Source organism: Hypanus sabinus, chromosome 24, assembly GCF_030144855.1.
Source record: "Hypanus sabinus isolate sHypSab1 chromosome 24, sHypSab1.hap1, whole genome shotgun sequence".
NCBI lineage: Eukaryota > Metazoa > Chordata > Chondrichthyes > Myliobatiformes > Dasyatidae > Hypanus > Hypanus sabinus.
Genome location: NC_082729.1, coordinates 27,952,067 through 27,969,880, shown reverse-complemented (window position 1 = coordinate 27,969,880; position 17,814 = coordinate 27,952,067). Strand labels below are relative to the sequence as shown.

The window sequence follows — 17,814 nt, the reverse complement described above, 5'->3', positions numbered from 1 at the left end:
AATCTGATCGAAGTCTAGACATCACATCATATTCTAGTCCTCTCAAAATTAATTTGCCAATCCTCACCCCACTTATGAGTAAATTAACTTTATTTGACACAGATACATCCAAACATGGAGAAATGTGCCGTTTGCCCCAGCTGCCAACACATTTCAAAGATGGTGCTGGAGGGCAGCCTGCAAAGTGCCACCATGCTTCCAGCACAAATATAGCATGCTTTCACCTCATCTATGCCCCTTTATCAGCAAGCTGGTAAATTGGGCCCTAGTCTTGATGACTAGTAGTGCAGCCATAAGGGACAGAATGGCCTCTGCCCACCCTTGATATTTTCACACACATCGCAATTAAATGTGCGGAGGTAAGTAAAAAAGGGCAGGGCCATTTGAAGGGTTCCAAACTAGCGGATAATATCAGATCTGCTCTCTCAGCCCACCACACCCACATGGGGTACTCCCAGCTGTGACAGAAAATAATAAACCTACCCCCTCATCTGAACTCAGTGGCCATTTTATTAGGTACACCTAATCATTAATGCATTCATCAGCAGAATGGGGAAGAACCGACTTTGACCATGGAGTAATTGTTGGTGTCAGAGACAGTGGTTTGATGATCTCAGAAGCTGCTGGTTTCTTGGAATTTTCAAGCATAACAGTCTCTTGAGTTTTTAAAGAATGGTATGAAAAACAAGCAAAAACAACTTCCAGTGAGCAGCAGTTCTGTGGGTGAAAATGCCTTGTTAATGAGAGAGGTCGGACTGCTTCAAGCTGACAGGAAGATGACAGTAACTGAAATTACCACCCGTTACAACAGTGGTGTGCAGAAGAGTGTCTCTGAACTTGTCAAACCTTGAAGTGGATGGGCTACAGCAGCAGAAGGCCGCACTGGGTTCAACTCAGTGCACTGGGTTACACTCCTGCATCTTATAAAGTGGCCACTGTGTGTAAACCGCCACAACCCTGAGGGGTACGGTGTCTAAGAAGGGTACAGGGTTACAATTCCCTTCCGTGTGGTGTAAGTACAATACGAGCCAGACAGGCAGTTTGAATTCAAATCCATCATTCTATTCCGGGGCACATCAGTGTTAATTAACAATGTACAGAGGATTTTCAATAAGCTTCATTTTCCTCCCTCTAAACGCTGTTCTGTACAGCATAAAATTCATTCATATATCTAAGGGCTGAAACCTTTTCCACCCCAACCCCACTGCAAGTAATGGTTTAGCTAAACAACTGCAGAGTCTTCCTCGCAATTGAACAAAAAATACAGAGTAAAGCAGCTCCAAAAAAAGTTACAGCAATTGCTAAAGCTACAATACCAACTTTCCTTAAATATTTACTTGGCTTTTCAGATATTTCTAAAAATAAAATTACCGAGAAGTCTTTTCTGCTATCAGTTTTTGCTTTTTTCCCCGCAGGAGAGGGAGGGAGGGCTGGGAGGGGTTGCAGGAGGGACAGACAAGGCATAGTTTATTGGGTTAAGTAGCCGGGTAAACACGGAACGCAAGCCAGGCACCCAGGTGAACCAAGGTCAAAGAAGCCACACAGCGTCAGTATAGCAGAGCATGGGGGAGGGGGTTTCCTCTCGATTTCACACAGTGTTTCAGTCTGAGAGCAAGAGAAGCAGTCACACAAACGGAAAGAGAAGGACACACATACAGAAACAGATGCACATTCAGAAAGAAACACCCAGAAAGAGAGAGACACTCAGAAACACACACCCAGAAAGACAGACAGAAACAGGCAGATGCCCACACACATACCCAAATGCACACACAGAAACAGACCATCACACTCAGGGAAATACAAACAGGACACGTATACACACACATACATGCTCACGCATACACATGTTCATACATGCACCACATACACACACACACACAAACACGTGCTGGGCCAGGCTCCTGTCTAAGGTAGTACCACTCTACATCCGCACTGTTCAGTACCAAAGAATGGGGCTTAGGGTTTTAACAGTTTAACATCCTGGTGGAGTGACTGGTCACAGGTAGTGAGACTCGTTCCCTCAATTACAAATTCTTCACCAGTCGACCTGCACAACTGCAGTGTAATGGTTGGGCTTCTACTCCAGATGCTCAAACACCTGGCAGAGTAATTCCAACCTCACAATAGTGACCGCGGAGATCAATTCAAATTGACAAATAGATCCAATGGCGAGGGTAAAGACAGATTTCCTTCCTTCATCCTCTGCCCTTGGTTTAAAGCATGCTTTATTCCGAATCCTTTTGAAGCATCCTAGAAACAGCAATCAACCTGGGGCAATTCGGCAAGGCACACAAATTGCAGGTGGGGCAGCACCTATGAAGAGATGAAGGGTCTTGGGTCAAAAAACTGACTGCTCATTCCCCTCCATAGATGCCGAGTTCCTCCAGCATTTTGTGTGCATTGCTCAAGATTCCCAACACCTGCACAATCTCTTGTGACTGAGGTCTGTTGTGGTTACTTCTGCTGTGTGTAATAGAGGCAGACAGCACAGAAAGAGGCCCTTTGGCCCAACTCATTCATGACAGTCATGTTGCCTTGTGAACTAGTCCCATCTGCCCGTGTTTGGCCAACTGCCCTCTAAACCTCGCTTATCCACTCTCTTGTTGAGACAGCTTTCAAATGTTGCCAACGTGCCCGGCTTGGCCACTATTTCAGGCAGTTCATTTCAAATAGGCACCACTGGTTGCATGAAGAAGCTGCCCCTGATGTCCCTTTTAAATCTCTTACCTCACCTTAAACCTACGCCATCTGATTTTTAGTGCCCCCTCCCTGAGAAAGATTAGATTAAAAGTGATTAAAAACTCCCCCCCCCCCCCCCCCCCGGTGTCCACTCTCCTCTCCTGTCAGATTCCTTCTTTGGGCTCTTTACCTTCCCTCCTTCCATTCCCCCCTTTTTATTCTGGTGACCTCCCCCTTCCTTCTCAGTCCTGAAGAAGTGTCTCAGCCCGAAATGTCGACTGTTTACTCATTTATGATTTCCTCCAGCATTTTCTGTATGTTTTTAGCATGTTACCATAACCTTAAGACATAGGGACAGAATTAGGCCATTGGCCAATCACATCTGCTCTGCCATTCCATCATGGCTGATTTATTATCCCTTTCAACCCCATTCTCCTGACCTTTGACACACCCACCAATCAAGAACCTATGATCCTCCATTCTGTGTGTGTTATGGAAGGCCACCTTTAGATGGCACAAACTGAGAAAGGCCTCATTTACATCAATGACCAACACAGACCGAGGATTGTGCTGGGGGTAGTGAGGGGAAGCCTGCAAACGAGGCCTTTCTGGCACCAACATAGCACGCCCACAGCTTCATTAACCCTAATGCGCAAGTCTTTGGACTGTGGGAGGAAACCCACACAGTCACAGGGAGAGCGCTCAAACTTGGCGGCAGAGAGAATGGAACCCAGGTTGCAGATTGCTCTAAAGCATTGCACTCGCTGCTACACTATTGACGGCTTGTCGTGTCCCATTGCTTGCCTTCTCAAAGTACATACATTCAGCACTGTGCAAAAGCCTTAGGTGTGTATATATACATACAGCTAGGGTGGAATGAGAGTGGGAAGGGGAAATACCAGAGAGACATTCTGCAAAGATCAATAAACCAATTGTTAGGAATTAAATGAACTTGCCTGGTGTCTCAGGGCTGGGTTTGTCTGTACCCACGTTACTCTGGCCCTGGCACTCCTTCGCAGCCACCTCCCTTGCCATTGCTCCCTCCAGGTTTACAAACTAGCTCTCCACATTGACAAATACAGTACTGTGCACCCTAGCTATATATGTGCCTAAGGTTTTTGCGCAGTACTGTACGCCAGTGATAATAAACAATCCTGATTCCCCTCAGTTATAGGGATTAAATTACAGTCACTACTGCTCCATCAGACTTTCCATCTGATCTATTTTCCCGATTTGCAAACCCAGTTTCTCATCACCTGCAGACATGGCCTTTCAGATCATTAGTCCCCTTACTAGTGGGGGAAAAATATATTTAAATGTTTACTCAGTGGCCACTTTATTAGGTACACCCGTTCGTTAACGCAAATATCTAATCAGCCAATCACATGGCAGCAACTCAATGCATCAAAGCATGCCAACGTGATCACGAGGTTCAGTTGGGAACGAACCTCAGAATGGGGGAAGAATTGTGATCTAAGTGATTTTAACCGTGGAATGATTGTTGGTGCCGGACCAGGGTGGTTTGAGTATCTCAGAAACTGCTGATCTCTTGGGATTTTCATGCATAACAATTTACAGGGAATAGTGTGAAAACCAAAAAGATACCCAGTGAGCAGCAGTTCTCTGGGTGAAAACATCTTGTTAATGAGAGAGCTCAGTGGAGAATGGCCAGACTGCTGGAAGGTGACAGTACCTGAAAAAACCCACCTATTACAACAGCAGTGAGCAGGAAAGCACCTCTGAACGCACACCTCGAACCTTGAAGTGGATTGGCTCCAGCAGCAGAAGACCATGAACATACACTCACTTTATGCAGTGCAGGAAGTAGCCTAATAAAATGGCGACTGAGCTGTGAAGTTTATGTTCAGTTAATCTACAATTAAATTTGGGTTAATTTATGCACTGTGCTGCTATTGCAACAAGCTAATGCTCCGTGACATTTAAACCCCGAGAATGCGGGACTGTGACGGCAAACTTGCACTCGAGTGGTTCTGTTTTTACAGCCCGAGGACAGGGTTGCCAAACAGGATCTCCTTCCTCAAGAATAAATTGCCATGCGACTGATTTCAGCACAGCTGACCCACTGTTCCCAGCTTCCTTCTCTCTCTTTCTAAATTCACCTTCCAGAATCTGGAAGAGGATGATTCCTTCACCACCTCCCCAGGACCCACGGCCTGACAGTTAATTGCCTTTCAGCCCCAGTATTTTACCCAGTACAAGACTTAAGATTGTTCAATGTGATGTCTGGTACACAAGTGTAAAGGGGAACAAAGTGTTGCAGGATGTCAGCAGGCCAGGCAGCGTCTATGGAGCTGAGTAAACAATAAACAGTCGACGTTTGGGGACAAGACCCTTCATCAGGATTTTACCCAGTACACCGTCACCCTGCAGCCCTCCACAACTCTCAACTGGGACCCTGTGAAGTGATACTCAGACAAAACTTTCTGCACAGACACAAAATGCTTTCCCCACCCCACCCCCCAACCCAATATAATCCAGCTTGTTCTCAGTCTGAAACTTTAGCTAATCCTTTAAAATTTCCATAAGTTTCTCACCGATTCCTAAATTCTACCTCCCCTTCCCTTCTTGGTCATATCAATTCTGATCTTTTCCCGAAATTATATAACATCTTTTCTTACAATTAAATACTACGTAATTTTCTCCATAGCCAAAACTACTATAATTTTCTGAATAGTCACACCAGAAAATGTCTTGGTATTTTTTTAACTAAGGGTGTATATTACTTTGGGGTGGTGGGGTGGAGGTACGTCTCTACCAAAGGAGGTGTAAGGCACTCCTTCCCTCCGTTAGCCTGCAAGTCACCCTTGAGCGAGGTGTAGCGCCTGCTTAGCCCCCCAATCGGGGTCACATGAAGCCATGGGAGTAGGTGGTGGGTGTTGTGGTGGTTAATGGGTTAATCCTAAGCCACTGGAGGATCAATAAAGTTCAGTTGAATAGCCTGCATGCTGCTATGCTGGAGTTCCCTCAGTACACTACACAACAGTAGATGGTCGTACGAGCAGCCGGTCCACATCACAAGTCCTGGTTACGCGACCACTGACGCCAGGCAGACAATGGCTGAAGAGTATTGATAATGGCTGGGGGCTCACCCGTCTGGTAAAGACACGGCCCAGAAGGCAATGGCAAACCAGTTCCGGAGAAAAATTCTGCCAAGGACAATCATGGTCACCGAAATCGGCAATCGCCCACATCATACAAGTGAACGATATATTACATGTTGAAGGGCATGCACCATGAGGAGAGGGTGGACTAGCTGTGGAGGGGTTGTAGGCTGTTTTCTCAGAGCAGCAGAGGCCAAGGGTAGATTTCAATAGAGGTTTATAAAATTATGTGAGGCATAGACAGAATAGGCATCTGATATCTTTTTCCCCAGGCTCAAAATATCTAGGATTAGGGTGCACGCCGGTAAGGTGAGAAAGGAGATGTGCGGGGCGAGTAATTTTAGAGAAAGAGGTGTTTAGACGGACAGGTGAATCAACAGAAAGGGGAGGGATATGGCCCATGTGTGGGGAAAAGCGATTCAACAGAGAGGGGAGGGATATGGCCCATGTGTGGGGAAAAGCAATTAGATTAACTAGCTCGTCACAGTATGGTGGGCCAGGCGGCCTTGCCCTGTGCTGTGAGGTTTCATGCTCCAATACCAAACGACGTTCAATGATAAGAACTCGGGCTGGACGTGAGAAAAGGGTTTTGACAAGGATCTGAGGGGCAGGCTTTCTATAGATGGGCAAAACTGCCACCAGGGGCACAATGGGCTAAATGTTCTGTTTCCGTGCCGGGAGGCTGATACGACGTATTAATTCTTCAACATTTAACCATTGCCTTTTGATTGGCGAATCTTTGAAATTCATTTCTCCCCATTTGCTTTAACACTCTGGTTTTAGACTGAATCCATTTCGGACCTCATAAAATTCTAAAATTTCAGAAAATTTATTATGATCACTCTTCCCCCACCTCTCTTTAGCTCACAGATGATTGATCAACCCTTACTCCATTACACACTAAATGTCATGTAGTGGCTTGTCTATTTTTATTTCCGAAATTCCACACAAGCCAGCATTCCACATTATCCCCATTACACTAAGCATCCAGGACATGCCCTCTTACCATTGCTGCCATCGGGCAGGAGGTACAGGCGCCTGAAGTCCCACACTCAATGTGTTAAGAACAGCTTCTTCTCTTCCTCCATCAGATTTCTGAACTCATGAACACTACCTCACTATTGCACTCCTGCACAATCTTTTTATTGTGACTTAAAAGTCAATTTTTAATGTATCACAAAGCAATTTATTTCACATCGTTTTGTCAGTGATAATCTGATTCCCTCGGGATAGTCTACATACTCCAAACAAATAACAAAAATAAATGATTTCCTGACCTCAGCCAAACACACACACACACACACACACACACACATCACACACACATCACACACACACCCCTCCCTTGACAACCAGGCACGAAGACATCCAACGCAATCCGGCTCACAGCCAGCAGCATATCAGGGGGAGAGGGCATCAGAGGATCTCGCAATCACCAATGTTCCCAGAGTTGCCAACCAGGGCAGTGTATTTGGCACACTCAACCTATTTACAGATTAAACTATTTACGATCACTGCTTTACACTAATCTACAAAAGTCTTAGGAACATGTAAACGAATTCTGTAAAGCAAAACCACTTTCAAAAATAATGAAAAGTTTCTTATAAGTTACTATAAAGAGCAGTAACAGTAAAAAGAAAACAAAATCAAATCAATATTTGGTGTGACCACCCTTTGCCTTTAAAATGGCATCAATTCTCTTAGGTTTTATAAGAAAATTGGGTGGTAGTTCTTCTGCAGACTTTGGTTGTCTCACTTGCTTCTGCCTCCCCAGGTAATGCCAGACATCCTCGACGAAGTTGAGGTCAGGTGCCTAAGACTTTTGGACAGTACTGTACATCTCCAATTCCCAGATCTATACTGTGAAATACCTTATTTCTGCACTGCCTTATGTAATAACTTTTCTGTGTACCATTGTCTGAAAGGAAGGGAGCAGAACTTCCCCCCCACCACTTTATTCTGGATTCTGATCCCCTTCCTCTCCAGTCCCGATGAAGGATCTCAGCCCGAAACGTCAACGCCAGTATTTTGAGTGAGAAGAACCAATGGGGAGATGTCTATGGTCTTATGGAAATGGGCAGAAAATATTTCAGGCCGAGACCTAGCAGCCCAGGTATGAGTTCTCCTATTGACTAGTGAATGGTGAAGGGAATTGGGCCCGTGGTCTCTGTCCCTCATTGCCTTGATTAAATCTCCTTTCCCTTCCGTTTCCGAGCACACACCCTGGCCTTGGGCGGTCTGGTGTCAGGCATCAAGCATCCTCAGGAGGTACAACAGAATCTACTCCTCCACACCCTCATCAGCCTATCGCTCCCACCCCGTAGCTGTGGTCATTCTCTGGCTGTGTAGGCGACTGCCCCAGTCTGTCCCCAGAGAGGGGTCCCGGGCACACAGCAGTACAGGTGTACTAACCTGCACACGATGGTACAGGCATAGAAACCGGCACACAGACACATACAAACCACACACACACACACACACCAACCAGAGAAAGGGCTGACGCACCTCCTCAGGAACACTCCCTTCCCCCACACCCACCACCAAATCCAGGCAGAAATCTCCCAGGACCCTCCCGAGCAGGAGCATTGAAGTACCAGCGCCCAGCCCTCCTCCTTCCAGACGGTCCTCACAAACCCTTGGGAATGGTGGGGGTGGTTGCTGGTCCGGCAGGAAAAGGGGTGGGGGGATGCAACATTCGGGTTAGAGGTCCTTGCATTGCCAAATAAATATTAGAGTTCAGTACATCAACTTACTGACCTCCCCCTCTGCCAAAAGCAACACCCATCTCCCAAAGATGGAGGGGGGAGATCAAGAGGGAGAGGGATCCTGGACAGCTTGGGATAGAGCATAGAGTGCAGGAGAGCGGGATGAGTGAGGAGTGGTGCAGACACTGCGGTAAAACACTTGGTGCCCCGGGACACTCGAGGAGAAAGGCAAGAGTGGGGGTACCAATTAGTGGCCCCCCCGTGCCGCTCCCCCGCTGCCAGTCGTCCAGTCCACGATGATGAAGCTCAAACTCATGATCATGAAGATGAAACCCACGGTTGCGAAACAGAGAGCCTGTAGAGGAGGGTGGGGGCAGAGAGAGGTGGGAGAGGAGGGAGGAAGGGAGAGGAGTGGAGAAATGGGGAGGAGTGGAGAGAGGAGAGGAGGAGTGGGGAGTAGTGGAGGAGGAAGAGGTGCAGGGAGTAGAGGAGTGGGGTGGGGGAGAAACACAAGGGTTAAGTTACGGATGGGGCATCCCTCAGCAGAGTTGTAGTAGGGAAAGGGTGGTTCAGGGGGTTGCGGAGAGAGAGCCGTAAGCGCGGGGGGGGTGGGGTGTGAGGGCCACGGGCATAGCACTGTGGCAGGCTGGAAGGCAGGGAGCACTGACGGAGATGAGGGAGTGCCCTCAACACCACCCCGACAGCTTTCCCATGCACCGGCACCCAGGCCAGCATTCCCGATCCCAGCATTGATCAGGGTTCCTGACCAGTGGCCCCAGTAGGGAGGAGGAGGGTGGGAGGTGGCTGGGATTTGGTCGGGGAGTTCACTGAGGGAAGTGGGTGGGTGTGTGGAGACAGTTCCCTCCTCCCCCACCCCCCAGCAGACGGCAGTAATCACCTGGATCTTGGACCGGGACTTCAAGGCCTCCTTGTCATTGGGGACGATCCGGATGTAGAAGAGTCCGGGCAGGATGAAGATGAGGCTCGGAGCAGTGGTGGCACCTTTAAAGGGAAGCAGGAGACCAACGTTAGTCTGGACAAAGTATCCACTGCCAACCTGCACTCCCTCCCCTTTCCCCCACCCCACCTTCCCATTCTGGCTTCTTCCCACTTCCTTCTCAACCCTGAAGGGTCTCGGCTTGAAACATTGACTGTTTATTCACTCCCACAGATGCTGCCTGACCTGCTGAGTTCCTGCAGCCTTCTGTGTGTGTGTGTATTGCTCTGGATTTCCAGCTTCTGCAGAACCCCTCGTGTTCATGGTTACTGTCACACACATCAAAATACGGTGAAAAGATCACATCTGCTGAAATCCAGACAGATCATTCCTTGCCTTGAGGAAGTAATTTTGGCATTTTCCTTCACCAGCTTTTCTCAGTGAACCGCAGCGTGATACGGCAACTGCTCTGCCTGTGACCGCGGACCCTCGTCACTTTCTGCTGCCTCAGTAGAACAGCCGGCATGACCCAAGACCCCACTCACCAAAAGTCTGAAAGCAGCGTACAACCAGGCTGAAGCATAGCTCCAAACCCCCTGCTATCAGTCTCTTCACACACACTGAAGGATAAACTCCTGACCTCACAATCTAAAACAACCGACTAAAGGATTGGGGTGTACAGGATCAGGAACCACGTCGACCAGGCAGGACGTGAACGCTCAACTTGCTTGCAGGAGCACAAGTGCAGAAAGACCGGAAAGGACACCAGCTTAACTGGGACACCGCGGAGGCTCTGGCGCGGGCAGGCACGAGAATTCTTAAGAGGTGTGATCCTCTTCTGATAACTCTGTAAACAAACATTATCGGAATGGACAGCATCTACAGACCCCTCAGAGTTCAAAGGTCAACTGAAGGGGTAGCCAATCAGGGCCAGGGTAAGTGAGGGGATTGGTGGTGGGGGGGGGGGGGGGTGCAATATAAACACAAGCAGAAACTCCAACAACTGCACACTGAGGATGTCACCTCAACTGGTGATGAAACATCTACAAACTGATTGCCAAGTTCGGCAAACACCTCAGCCTAATATTCACCATCATCCTCACAATCTACAATGCTGTGGCCCTTGCAGCTGCACTGGTCTTTCCCTGTAACTGTAACACTTTATTCCGTGCTTCGGTCATCGTTTTCCCCGATATTGCCTCGGTGCACTGGTGTAACAAAATGATCTATACGGAAGCTTTGCGAAGTCTTTGGTACGTGTGTCAATCTACACTCAGGGGCCACTTTATCAGGTAGAGCAGTGGAACCTGGTATAGTCTTCTGCTGCTATAGTCCATTCACAAGGTTTGACATGCTCAGCGTTCAGAGATACTCTTCTGCACCCCACTGTTGTAACGTGTGTTTATTTCAGTTACTGTCACCTTCCTGTCAGCTTGGACCAGTCTGGCCATTCTCCTCTGACCTCTCTCACTAACGAAGTGTTTTCTCCCACAGAACTGCCACTCACTGGATTTTTTTTTTTGCACCACTCTCTGTAAACGTGTGTGAAAATCAACAATTTCTGAGATACTCAAACCACCCTGTCAGGCACCAACAATCATTCCACGGTTAAAGTCACTTAGATCACCTTTCTTCCCCATGCTGATGTCTGGTCTGAACAACAACTGAACCTCCTGACCGTGTCTGCATGCTTTTACGCATTGAGTTGCTGCCACATGATTGGCTGATTAGATATTTGCATTAATGAGCAAGTGTACAGGTGTACCTGAAAACTAAGCATCATTTTATTAACCCTTGGTTAATCACGGGACAATTCACAATAACCAACTTACATACCAACTGATATGTCTTTGGACTGTGGGAGGAATCCCACCCAGTCATGGGGAGAGCATACAAACTCCTTACAGGCAGCAACGGGAATTGAACCCAAGTCTGTAAAACATTGGTGCTAACCACCTTGCTGTTGAGTCACCTTTTTGAGGCATCGGTCCTTGAATGTGTCCTGGATGCTGGGGAGGCCAGTGCCCGTGAAGGAGCTGACTGAAGTTCACAACTTCCTGCAGTTTACTTCAGTCCTCTTCCAGACGGTGATACAGCCAGGTAGAATGCTTTCCTGTAAGAATTTGCCAGTGTCTTTGGTGACATACCCAATCTCCTCAAACTCCTAATGAAACAATGCCCTTTGTAACTGTAACACACTGTAATGTTTCACTGCTAAGGCTAACGTAGTGGCTTCTCTGTAACGTTCACTGCTGAGGTAATGGTTTCTCTGTAGCAGCAATGTTTGGGTTATGGCTGGAGATAACAGGACTTTGGTATGCGTGTTCCCCAGTCAGAGATTGTTGTTCTGTCTTGTGAACCTGGAAGGAGGTTTTTCACGGTTTTTGTTGAGGAGAGATGAAGAGAGACGACAGGTGTGGAGAGAGCTGGTAGACCACAGACGGAGTGGACTGAGGAGTGAGGGTCCGAAGGTCAGCGACGCTTGGAGGAGACTGATGGTGGAAGAATGGCGAATGAGTGAACTCCAGCATGCACTTTTTACTTTTCCTTGAATTGGGCCTTTTTAAAATTTTCATTACTAACCCTATATTCAGATTAAGATTCATAAAGTTCAATCATTTCATTGCATATGGCGTACTGTCTGATATTTTGCGTTGTGCGTTTGTAGTGGCACAGTACATTACACAGCTTCCACACAAATGAGATTTCTCAGTTTGGCGGGGCCAGAGGCTGTTTTCCCCTAGACGAACACGAGCTGGCCGAGCCTAACGGTTACATAGCTGATCAATATGTTGGGTCCAGGATCGATCCTCAGAGATCCTCAGGAACTTGAAATTGCTCACTCTTTCCACTTCTGATTTCTTGATGAAGACTGGTGTGTGTTCCCACTTCTTACCCTTTCCAAAGGCCACAATCAGTTCCTTGGCCTTACTGATGTTGAGTGCATAGACGCAAGCAATGCATTTCACTGCATTTTTCAATGTACACAAGACCTCTCAACCCCATTCTTCTGCCTTCTCCCCGCGTTGTGACAAAGAAACCTGATCCCTTTAATCTATGACATTGCAGCCATTACAGAGACTTGGATTTCTCAGGAGCAGTAAAGGCTGCTGAGTGTGCCAGGCTTTAGATGTTTCAAAAAGGACAGGGTGGGAGGTAAAAGAGGTGGGGGTGTGGCATTGCTAATCAAGGATAGTATCACGGCTGCAGAAAAGGAGGAAGTCGTGGAGGGATTATTTACTGAGTTAGTGTGGGTGGAAGTCACCAAAACAGGAAGAGAGAAATAATTACTGGGTTTTTTTTATATAGACCATCCAGCCCCAATAATAACAATGACATCGAGTAGCAGATATAGAAGGCAGATTTATGGACTGGTTCGATAATAATAGAGTTGTTGAAATGGGAGATTTTAACTCTCCTAATATTGACTTTCATCTCCTTAGCACAAAGGGGGTGAAGTTTGTTAGGTGTGTTCGGGAAGATTTCCTGGTGCAATAAGCCTACAAGAGGAGAGGCTGTACTTGATCTGGTATTGGGAAATGAACCTGGTCAGGTGCCAGGATCTCTCAGTGGGAGAGCATTTTGGAGGTAGTGATCACAACTCTATATGATAGCGCTGGAGAAAGAAAGGAGCAGACAATTTGGGAAAATACTTAATTGGGGTGGGGGGGGAAATATGATATTAGGCAGGAACTTGGGAGCATGAATTGGGAGCAGATGTTCTCAGGGAAATGCACGGCAGAGGTGTGGCAGATGTTCAGGGACATTCAAAAGGCATTCTACAAGTATGTGAAGAGCAAGAGGATGAAACAACCAGGTGTAAAAGAGGAAACTTATGCCTGGAGTCGGAGGAGTGAAAAGGACCTTGGCATTTGTAGGGATGACTTACAGCAGACTGAAATGCTTGAGCATATCATGTAGACGTTAAGAAAGAGGATGTGCTGGAGCTTTTGAAAAGCATTATGTTAGATAAGTCGCTGTAACTGGATGAGATATACTCCAGGCTACTGTGGGAAGCAAAAGACTGCTGAGCCACTGGCGATGATCTTTGCATCATCAATAGGGATAGGAGAAGTACCGGAGGGTTGGAGGGTTGCAAATGCTGTTCCCTTGTTCAAGAAAGGGAGTGTAGATAAACCAGGAAATTAGTGATTCTGACTTCAGTAGTGGGCAAGTTGTTGGAGAGGATCCTGAGAGGCAGGATTTATGAGCACTTGGAGAGACATACTTGATTAGGGATAGTAAGCATGGCTTTGTCATGCCTCATGAGCCTGATTGAATTCTTTGAGGGTGTAACAAAACACATTGATGGAGGTAGAGCAGTAGATGTAGTATATATGGATTTCAGTAAGGCATTTGATAAGGTTCTCCATGCAAGGCTCATTCAGAAAGTAAGGAGGCATGGGACCCAAAGAGACCTTGCTTTGCTAATCCAGAAAAGCTTACCCACAGAAGGCAAAGGATGGTCGTAGATGGTTCATATTCTGCATGGAGGTTGGTGACCAGTGGTGTTCCGCAGGGATCTGTTCTGGGACCCCTCTGTGAATTTTATAAATGACACGGATCAAGAAGTAGAAGAGTGAGTTAGTAAGTTTGCTGATGACACAAAAGTTAAGGGTGTTGTGGATAGTATAGAGGTTTGTCAGGGTTACAGCAGGACAATTATAGAATGCAGAACTGGGCCGAGAAGTGGCAGATGGACTTCAACCCAGATAAGTGTAAAGTGGCTCATTTCAGTAAGTCAAATTTTAAGCCAGAATATAGTATTAAAGGTAAGACTCTTGGCAGTGTGGAGGATGTGAGAGATGTTGGGGTCCGAGTCCACAGGACACTCTAAGCTGCTGTGCAGGTTGACAGTGTTGTTAAGAAGGCGTATGGTGTGATGGCATTCATCAACTGTGGGACTGAGTTCAAGAGCTGAGAGGTAAAGTTGCAGCTATATATGACCCTGGTCAGACCCCACTGGGAATACTGTGTTCATTTCTGGTCACAACAGGAAGGATGTGGATACTACACAGAGAGTGCAGAGGAGATTTACAAGGATGTTGCCTGGATTGGAGAGTGTGCCTTATGAGGATAGGTTGAGTGAACTTGGCCTTTCTTCTTGGAGTGACAGTACATAAGAAGTGTACAGCGTTGAAAGGCATTGATTGTGGCTTTTTCCCAGGGCTGAAATGGCTAACAGGAGGAGGCATAGTTTTAAAGTACTTGGAAGTAGGTACGGAGGGGATGTCAGGGATACGTTTTTCACATCGAGAGTGGTGGATGCGTGGAATACACTGCCAGAGATGTTGGTGGAGGTAGATACAATAGGGTCTTTTAAGAGCACATGGAGCTTAGAAAAATAGAGGGCTATGTGGTAGGGAAATTCTAGGCAGTTTCTAGAGTAAGTTACATGGTTAGCATAATATTGTGGGCCAAAGGGCCTGTATGTTCTACGATCTCACTTTAGTATTAGACTTTTCAACCCTGGGAAAAAAGATTCAGTCTGCCCTATCTGTGCCTCGAATGATTCTGTCAACTTTAATCAGGGAAGATAAGATTGAAACGACTTGAATGTAAAACTAGATGGATGGGTTACTAACTGCACAGATGACGCAATGATTGGTGATAAAAGAGTGCCAAAGAATAGAACAGGATATAAACGTGTGTAGATAAAATTACAGATATGGGCAGAGAAATGGCAGATAGAGCTTAATCCGGCCAAGTATCAGGTGTTGCACTTTGGCAGATTAAATGTAACAAATTCTACTTTCAGAAAGGAGTCTTAGGTCCCAACGCAGTAGGTTCAGGAACAGTTACTACCCTTCAACCATCAGGCTCCTGAACCTCTTCACTCACCTCAACTCTGAAATTATTCTACTAACTTTCAAGGACTCCTTACATCTCGTGTTCTCGGTATTATTTTTTTACTTGTAGCTTGTTTTCGTTTGCACATTGGTTCTTTGCTAGTCTTTGATTATGTATGGTTTTCCATAAATTCTATTGGTTTTTTATTCCTGTAAATGCCTGCAAGACAATGAATCTCAAGGTAGCATATGGCAACCTGGATAATAAATGGACTTTGACATGCGGCAGGTCTCTTAACAGCGTTGCTGTACAAGAGGATCTTGGGTCCACAGGAAGTGGCCACGTAAGTCAATAGCGTGGCAAGGAAGGTGTATGCATCAAGTTAAGAGTCATGAGGTCACATTGCAGCTTCTGAAATATTTAATTCAGATCTGGTCGCCCTGTTACAGGAGGGGTGTGTGGGCTTTCTGGAGAGGGTGCAGGAGAGGTTCAGCAGGGTGCTGCCTGGTTTAGAGGGCATGGGGCGATGATGGTGTTGGACAAACATGGGTTGTTTGCTCTGGAGCGGCGGAAGCTGTGGGGAGATCTGACAATCTGAGCATTCCTGAACTGCTTCACCAACTCCGCAGTTTGGTCTTTAATATTCTGTTTATCATTCACTCGGTTTGCACGATTTGTTTTGGGCGCGTTGGGTGTCGGATGTTTTCTTTGAAAGGGCCCCAAGGTGCTTCCTTGTTTCAATCTGTGGGAAGACGAATCTCAGGGTGGTGAACCGCATACGTACTTTGATAATAAATGTACTTTGAATCTTTTATGAAACTAGGAGAAGCAGAGACAGGTAGCCGGTATCTGTTTCCCAGGGTCAAACTGTCCAGCACATGAATCAAGAGTACGGAGCACAGGAGTTGGGATATTACGCTGAAGTTGTTTAAGATATAAAGACAGTAAGAGCTTCTATCCCTCCTGGCACTTATCCTTGCAAACAGGACGAGTGCCTCACTACCGTTCAGGGCCCCAAGCAGTCCTTCCAGGTGAGGTAAGTCTGTGGAGTCGCCTACTGTATCCAGTGCTCCTGGTGTAGCCTCCTGTTTACCTGCGAGACCCAAAGTCGAATGGGAGACCGCTTTGCTCCGTCAGCCACGAAAATCGGGATCTCCCGGTGGCCACCCATTTCAATTCTACTTCCCATTCCCATTCTGACACGTCATTCCATGGTCTCCTCTACGACCGCGATGAGACCACACTCAGACTGGAGGAGGGACTCCTCGTATTCTGTCTGGGAAGATTCCAACCTGATGGCATGAGCATCGTTCTGGAACTTCTGGTAATGCCCTTCAACATTCCCCATTCCCACTTCCCTCTCTCACCTGCTCTGGTGCTCCTTCCCCTTTCCTTTCTCCCATGTCCTCTCCTTTCAGATACCCCCTTCTCCAGCCCTTTACCTCTTTCACCAATCAACTTCCCCTCTCTGCTTCACCTATCACCTACCACCTTGTATTTCTTCCCCATCTTTTTATTCTGACCTCCTCCTCTTTCTTTCCAGTCCTGATGAAGGGCCTCAGCCCAAAATGTTAACTGTTTACTCTTATCCACGGCAAGTCCTTGGCCTGCTGAGTTCCTCCAGCATTTTGTGTGTGTTGCTTTGGAGTAAAATTAGGCCATTTGGCCCAGCGAGTCTGCTCTGCTATTTTTTTCCCCTCTCAACCCCATTCTCCTGCCTCCTCTCTGTGTTGTAACAAATGAAGGTTAATCCAGCTTTAGTATTAGACATTTTGACCCTGGCAAGGTGTTGGTCACCTACCTAGAAGAAAGGTATCTATGAAATTGAAAGAGTACAGAGAAAATTGACAAAGACATTACATGGACTGGAGGGCCTGAGTTATAGGGAAAGGATGAACAGGTTAGGACTTTATTCCTTGGAATGCAGAAGACTGAGGGGAGATATACAGAGATACAAATAGGATAAATGCAAGCAGATTGAGTGAGACTAGAGAAAGAGGTCATGGATTGAGGTTGAAAGGTGAAATTGTGGTGACCCATTTCCTGGCACATCCGAACCGGCTCACAATTAGCCAGCTTTCCGGCTAAGGGAGATAGCCTACGGGGGTTTGCGAGCACAGAGCTTTGGAGACTCTGCGCCACGGGGGGCAGGTTGAGGGAGGCTTAAAAGTGAGGCTGAGGATTTTGAATAAAGTTTTTCCTTTGACTGCAATTACCGGACTCCGTGTCGTAATTTTAGCGCTGCATGTAGCACACTGCTACAAAATGTTTAAGGGGAACATGAGGAATGTGAGCGTGGAACAAGCTGCCATGCAAGTGGTGAGTGCAGATTTAAAGTTCATATCGAAGTACATATATGTCACCGTATACAACCCTGGGGTTCATTTTCTTGTGGGCACACTCAATAAATACAACGGAAGCGTAACAGAATCAATGAAAGACCCGACCAACTTGAGCATTCAACTAGTGTGCAAAAGACATACTGTGCAGATACAAAATTAATTAGATAAATAAATAAGAAAGTTAGAAATATTGAAACTTGAGATTAATGGTCCTTGCTCACGAGTCCATTGGTTGT

General features: G+C 46.6%; 1 protein-coding gene across 3 annotated transcripts in view; it reads right to left on the bottom strand.

Annotated features, from left to right (window-relative positions):
* Positions 1 to 1,040: 1,040 nt before the first annotated feature.
* The window catches only part of LOC132380580 (sodium-coupled neutral amino acid transporter 3-like), a 79,700-nt gene continuing 62,926 nt past the window's right edge, over positions 1,041 to 17,814 (bottom strand). For all 3 annotated transcript variants that reach the window (XM_059949498.1, XM_059949497.1, XM_059949499.1), the window contains 2 exons: positions 9,408 to 9,511; positions 1,041 to 8,864 (listed from right to left, as the gene is read on the bottom strand). In XM_059949498.1, the coding sequence (XP_059805481.1) occupies positions 8,757 to 8,864; positions 9,408 to 9,511 (212 nt within the window). In that variant the 3' untranslated portion in view covers positions 1,041 to 8,756. The remainder of the gene's footprint in view (positions 8,865 to 9,407; positions 9,512 to 17,814) is intronic.